The sequence below is a fragment of the Lathyrus oleraceus genome, chromosome 4 (genome assembly GCF_024323335.1).
Source record: "Lathyrus oleraceus cultivar Zhongwan6 chromosome 4, CAAS_Psat_ZW6_1.0, whole genome shotgun sequence".
NCBI classification, from domain to species: Eukaryota; Viridiplantae; Streptophyta; class Magnoliopsida; order Fabales; family Fabaceae; genus Lathyrus; species Lathyrus oleraceus.
Window position 1 is genome coordinate 21,684,628 of NC_066582.1, and position 5,976 is coordinate 21,690,603.

The 5,976-nt window shown below is 36.2% G+C and overlaps 1 protein-coding gene across 1 annotated transcript in view; it reads right to left on the minus strand.

Annotated features, from left to right (window-relative positions):
* The window catches only part of LOC127135805 (cold shock protein 1), a 4,565-nt gene extending 529 nt beyond the window's left edge, over positions 1–4,036 (minus strand). The window contains exons 1-4 of the mRNA XM_051062440.1: positions 3,574–4,036; positions 3,159–3,281; positions 2,895–3,053; positions 2,657–2,821 (exon numbers count right to left, since the gene is read on the minus strand). Of these exons, the coding sequence (XP_050918397.1) occupies positions 2,657–2,821; positions 2,895–3,053; positions 3,159–3,281; positions 3,574–3,942 (816 nt within the window). The 5' untranslated portion in view covers positions 3,943–4,036. The remainder of the gene's footprint in view (positions 1–2,656; positions 2,822–2,894; positions 3,054–3,158; positions 3,282–3,573) is intronic.
* Between the last annotated feature and the right edge of the window lie 1,940 nt (positions 4,037–5,976).

Here is a 5,976-nt window from a genome sequence, read left to right on the forward strand (position 1 = left end):
GTGAAGATGGCGTATGCCATGCATGGGGTGACATTCGCCATCCTTTATGTTGCGCTGCAGTTGCAAATGGACCTTGCTTGGTCTCCCATTCACCCCATGCTTTCCTATATTCCCTCCCACGAATTAAGAAACTTTCTCATGGCATTTTAGGGTTTTGAAACATTATAAATAGTGGTTTTATTTTTCTTTTTGAATCAACAAGCTTAGCACAAACATAAGCCATAAAGTTTAGTATCATTAGAGCCTTAACTTTTTACATCAAAGGGTTATCACATTTTGTTCGTGTATCAAGTTTGGAGCACCTTTATTTTGAAGTTATTTATCTTCCCGCATTTACATTCCATCGAAGTTTATTTCTATCTACTTGCATTGTACCAGATTCAAGTCTCCGATTGGAGCAGATTCTTATTTATGTTTTAATTCCCTCGTTTTACTTTCCTCGCATTTCATTTCCCGAAATTTATTTTCCCTAAATTAATTTCCTCTCTTTTGTTTTTAAAACCATTTTTATTAAATCAGTAATTATGTTTAATTCTAAATCCAAACCAATTGCCTATTTGTTTATCGTGATTATGTCCAGCTAATTTATTGATACTTCAATGTGAGGACCGTCATTTGACAGTACTCTAACTGTTGTTTCTTTAGGATTACAATTATGGGTTGTTTTGGTTTCAACACAATTTTTATGAACTTAATCTAATATGTTACTATGAAAGTAGGATAGTGATAACGTCACGTAAGATCAAAAGCCGCCTGATACTAAAAATTAAAGTTGGTTTATTTTTTGTTAGTAAATACCGCAAAAGCACTTTATTAATTACTTAGGAAGTTTAATATTTCTAGAAGGTGGTTTTAAAACTATTTGCAAACGCGTGCACCTATAGGATTAGGATTCGGTCACCTGAGTGGAAGTTGGGGATCCTTTTTATCTAAACTTACTAATCAAAATCACTTTTCATCTGAGTAAAAAGTCCAATTCCTTAAAATATACCCAAACGCATCGTACGCTAAAACATACAATAGAGTCACCATCAAATTTTATTTATTCCCGAAGGAAAGGGAAAACATCGATAAAACCCGGGGGAAAAGAGATATGTTGGGTAAGGAAGTCGGTTATGCAAGGGGAAGTATTAGCACCCCAAACATCTATGGTACTCCATGGGAACCATTTTGATTGTTCTCGCTCGAATAGGTGTGATATCTAAAGATTACTCGCAAAAGAATGGGAAAAGGAAAAGAAATAGATAAAGTTCTAAGTGAGGATTATGGCTCTCATGCCTATGTATCCACACAGTGCAATGAGGAAATCAGAGCTCCGTAGTTCAAAGAACTAATGGTGGGAGATGAAAAGAAGTTGTGATCTAGGTATGGTCTGAACCAAATGATAATGTTTTGAACCCCAACAAGGGCACTACAACAAACAAGACCTTAGACAGCGCTTTTTTTAGCCTTAGACAACGCTTTAAAGCGTTGTCTAAACCTCCGCTGCTAAAGGTTTAGACAGCGCTTTTTTAAATCTTAAAAGCGCTGTCTAAGCCCCCCCCCCCCTTAGACAGCGCTTTGGCCAAAAGCGCTTTATAAGACCCTCTTATTTTAATTTTTTTAGGTATACCTTAGACAGCGCTTTTCAAAAAGCGCTGTCTAAGCCCCCCCTTAGACAGCGCTTTTTCCTAAAGCGCTTTCTAATACCCTCCTATTTTAATTTTTTTAGGTATACCTTAGACAGCGCTTTTCAAAAAGCGCTGTCTAAGCCCCCCCCTTAGACAGCGCTTTTGCCTAAAGCGCTTTCTAATCCCCCCCTTAGACAGCGCTTTTTACAAAAGCGCTGTCTAAGGTATACGAAAATTTTTGAAGCTTTTGTTTTAAACCACATTTTTTCCAGGTTTATAAACCAGAATTTCTATCTGTTTTCAACCAGATTTTGACAGACAATTATCACATTTTATATATGCCATTTTGGCCTTTTTTCTACCAATTTTTGGCTAACAAATATATATATACCAATTCAAACCAATTTTGCCTTAAATGTATCAAAATATATACAAATTTATGTACACATTTACAAGTCATTACATATACTACAAATGTACACATTAATTATACAAATTTATGAACAAACATTGAGCTCTATCATGAATTGACACCACTCCTCTTTGATTTCGTCCACTTGATCCTTTGTATAAAATGCACACTTGAATTCCTCAAAGTACTACATAATAATATAACATATTTTGAATTAATTCCAACTATTTAATTATATGAGATATGTGTAAATATAAAAATAACTCATAAGTTAGAAATACATACATCGGTGGGAATCTTTAATCGGCCCAAAGCAAGAGTATCTCGCATAAACCTCAACATGAAATACCCGCAATCTATTTGATTACGTTGTTGAGGACACTACATATGAAAAAAAAAATATGGATTATAAATCCTAAGTTTTATCAAGTGTCATCACTAATATAATAAAAAATGTGGTAATTAAAAATATACCGCCACTTTAATCCATGTAATGGAGTTGGCGCCCCTCCTTGAGGTTTGGATATCTCGTTGGGCCCGAAAAGCTTGTAGGACGCTAATAAAATAAAAATGAAGCAATTAGAACAATTCACATAAACTAAGAAATTTTTTGAAATTCAATTAAATTAAATACCTTGAGATCATCCGGTGAATAATCATTCCTGCATGAAAACATATCATGCCCAGAATTCCCACACTTCAAGCACACCGTTAAGCTTTTAGGAACGCGTGCCGACGTGTGCTTCTCTGGACAATCTTTGGCACGGTGGCCACCTTTCTTACAGATATAGCAATTCGTCTACAGAAACATCAAGCAGATCTCAGTATAAACACTTTTAAACCTTCGGAAGCCAATAGGCAAGCAAACATACCTTAGTACATTGCTTTGCAACGTGTCCCAAACCACCACATACATAGCACGGTTTCATCCGCTTCGCTTCTGTACAGTTTACAGCAGCATGACCTTCCTCGCCACAATTATAGCATGCTCCCCAACTACTATCTGGAGGATCAAAATATCTTGGACCCCGCTGATAGAAAAGAAACATGAAGTGATATACCCAACTTAGCATTCCTCAGCTTACAGTATTTTGAAAATCAATCAATCACATTTCAGATCAAATATATCAACTCACAAGCAGCTTTCGCAGAACCACATTGTCGCCTATCTGACCTGAACTTGCTTCCAGATCCACAGACTCACGGTTCACTGTAGTTTTGATTATCTCTTCCACCTCCTGATCTGCAGCTACAATAACCTACAGAAAAAAGAAAAGCATTACAAAATATCCAAAGTATCTCACCCAAATACTAGAAACTAAAAAACCTCAAAACTTAAATTAAAAACTTATACAATGCAATTTTTGAACTAATTTTCAATTTTCAGTACAATCATAATCTAATTGATTTCCAAAGGAGTAGTTTTTGTGTCAATTCCAATTTATCAAAATACGCTAAGAAAATTCAATTCTATATAAAATCAATAAAAACAGAAGAAAATAGAACACTTTTTCAGAAATTAGAAGAAGCCAAACACAGAATAAGACGTACACTTGAATCCCCAGAGTCCACCATCAGCTTCGTCGTTTTCTTCTCTTCCATCACTTCCCAAGCAGTGATCCCACTCGACCCATCCAAAACGCCGTCGCTTTGCATCACCTTGAATTCAGATTGCTGCGATGGCGAAACTAGAGAAGAATCAACACCGTTTAAAACGGCGTCGTTTATTGCAAGCTTTGCCTCTCGCGCCCGTAGGGCCTTTTCCACGATTCTGAGACTCAGATCTTGATTGGCTTCGTCGTCATCATCATCGCTACTGAACACGAGTGATGGCGTGGAAGCGCCGTCGAGATTGTCGGTTGCTTCGCCGACTTGTTCGTGCTCTCTTGCATTGGCTTTCGACTTCTCCTTCTTTCCCATGCCTCTCAGAATTCAGAGTTCTGAAGTGTAAACCCTAATCAAACGCAAGTTCGATAATTTTTACGGTGAACACTTCGATAACTTGGGATTTAGTTGGATATCATACCTCGTCCAATTAAACAATAACATTGAACGTATGTCACTTTTTATATTTACTTTTAAAAAAAACAAATCAATATTTTAAATCAACTTTTATTGAAGGTAACAGTACTCAAATAATTATATAAGTATTTAAGAATTCGCCTTTTTTTTACATTAATTTTTAAAAAGATAAAAACACGATTTATTAAGAAATAAGATTTTTAAAATCAATATTTTCAATTAAATTTTTAAAGTAATCATGATTCTATCTATTTTTAAAATTAATTCATTTTCAAACTAAACAAATTGGAATTGATAATTGTCATCAATCCAATTGACAATGACAGAGATTTTATAAGAAGTGTATTTAATTTAAAGACTTTAGACAACGCTTTATCAAAAGCGCTGACTAAGGTCTATATTTAAAAGTGCTTTCTAAAAGCGCTGTCTAAGGGGGGGTCTTAGACAGCGCTTTTAGAAAGCGCTGTCTAAGACCCCCCCTTAGACAGCGCTTTCATTATTTTTTTGGAACATTTTCCGTGTTTTATTTTAATTTTAACCTTAGACAGCGCTTTCTTTTAAAAGCGCTGTCTAAGATGCGCTGTTAAAAGTCATTTTTGGCGTAGTGGGGTGAAAACATGAACCCAAGAGTAAAGTTGGCTCTTACCAGCACATGGGCTAGCATGGCTGCCGCTATAGGATAATGTCGAAAATACGAGGAAATAAGTGTATGAGGGTATGACCCAAACATCTCTCGGTTCACAAGCTGACGCAAGAAGGAGCACAAAGATATAGTGTATTTGGCTCAAAGATATTGGTATATCACATGGAGTGAATGAAGGTAGAATATAAGTGCATCATTGAGATGAATGGAATGAAGTGACCAGAGTCACAAAATTGAAGGTTTGGTAATAAGTGACTGATAAAGTATTGTTTGAAACTGAAAGGTGAAAGTGTATTGAAATCCATAAGAGAAATGAGATTTGTACCATAGAGGGAAACAACATTAAACTATAAGTGGAACAACATGGTTGCCACTATTTGATATTTAGCCAAAAAAGAAGGAATTAAATGTTTGGGTATGAGCCAAACAACTCTAGGTAGAAATGTGGACTTTTCTTTAGGCGTTCTAAAAGGGCGTATATGGAATTCCAAAGAAAATTGTATTTTAGTGTCAAGGAAATAGTATGTCACTTGGTGAACGAATCATGGTTGAAGATAGATAGTGGATCGTGGAAGATATGAATGGTACCCTAAGGAGGAAGGAGGAATAATTATAAGTATGCTCGCCGAGGATTCGCATCCTCGTGCCTACGTATTCTTATTATGCAATGAGAAAGTCAGAGCAATTGTAGTTCTTGGAACCATGAGAACAAAGAGAGAGAAGAGTGATGAACAGTATAACATGTATCAACAGAATGGTATCAAGGGAACCCACAAATAGATGGAACTTGGAATCAAAGAGTAAACAGGCATTTACCAGTACGTGGGCTAGCATGGTTGCCGCTATAAAGTAAATCCAAAAACAAAGACTGAATTAAGTGTCTAGGTGCCAACCAAACAACTCTTGATTCACAAGACGGACTACCGCTATATCGTCCTAAAAGGGTATAGGCGGGGCCCAAGAGAAAGTATTGTTGTGTACAAGGAATAGTATATCACTGGATGGGGAATAAACAGTTCGAGATCAAAGAAGAATAGTATCTTCGATCTAAGAAGAGATAGACTCTTAATCGAAGAGCAATGTGGTGTTTAAATCCAAAAAGACTGAATTAAATGTTTGGAGACGACCCAAACAACTCTGGATTGATAAGGTGGACTATCGCTTTATCGTCCTAAAAGGATGTACAAGGAGTCCAAGGAGAAGTATAGTTGATCTCAAAAAGATGGTCTTGATTGATGAATGAAGAATGATTTATTAATAAATAGGGTAGCTCGCGAAGAAACTGGGTT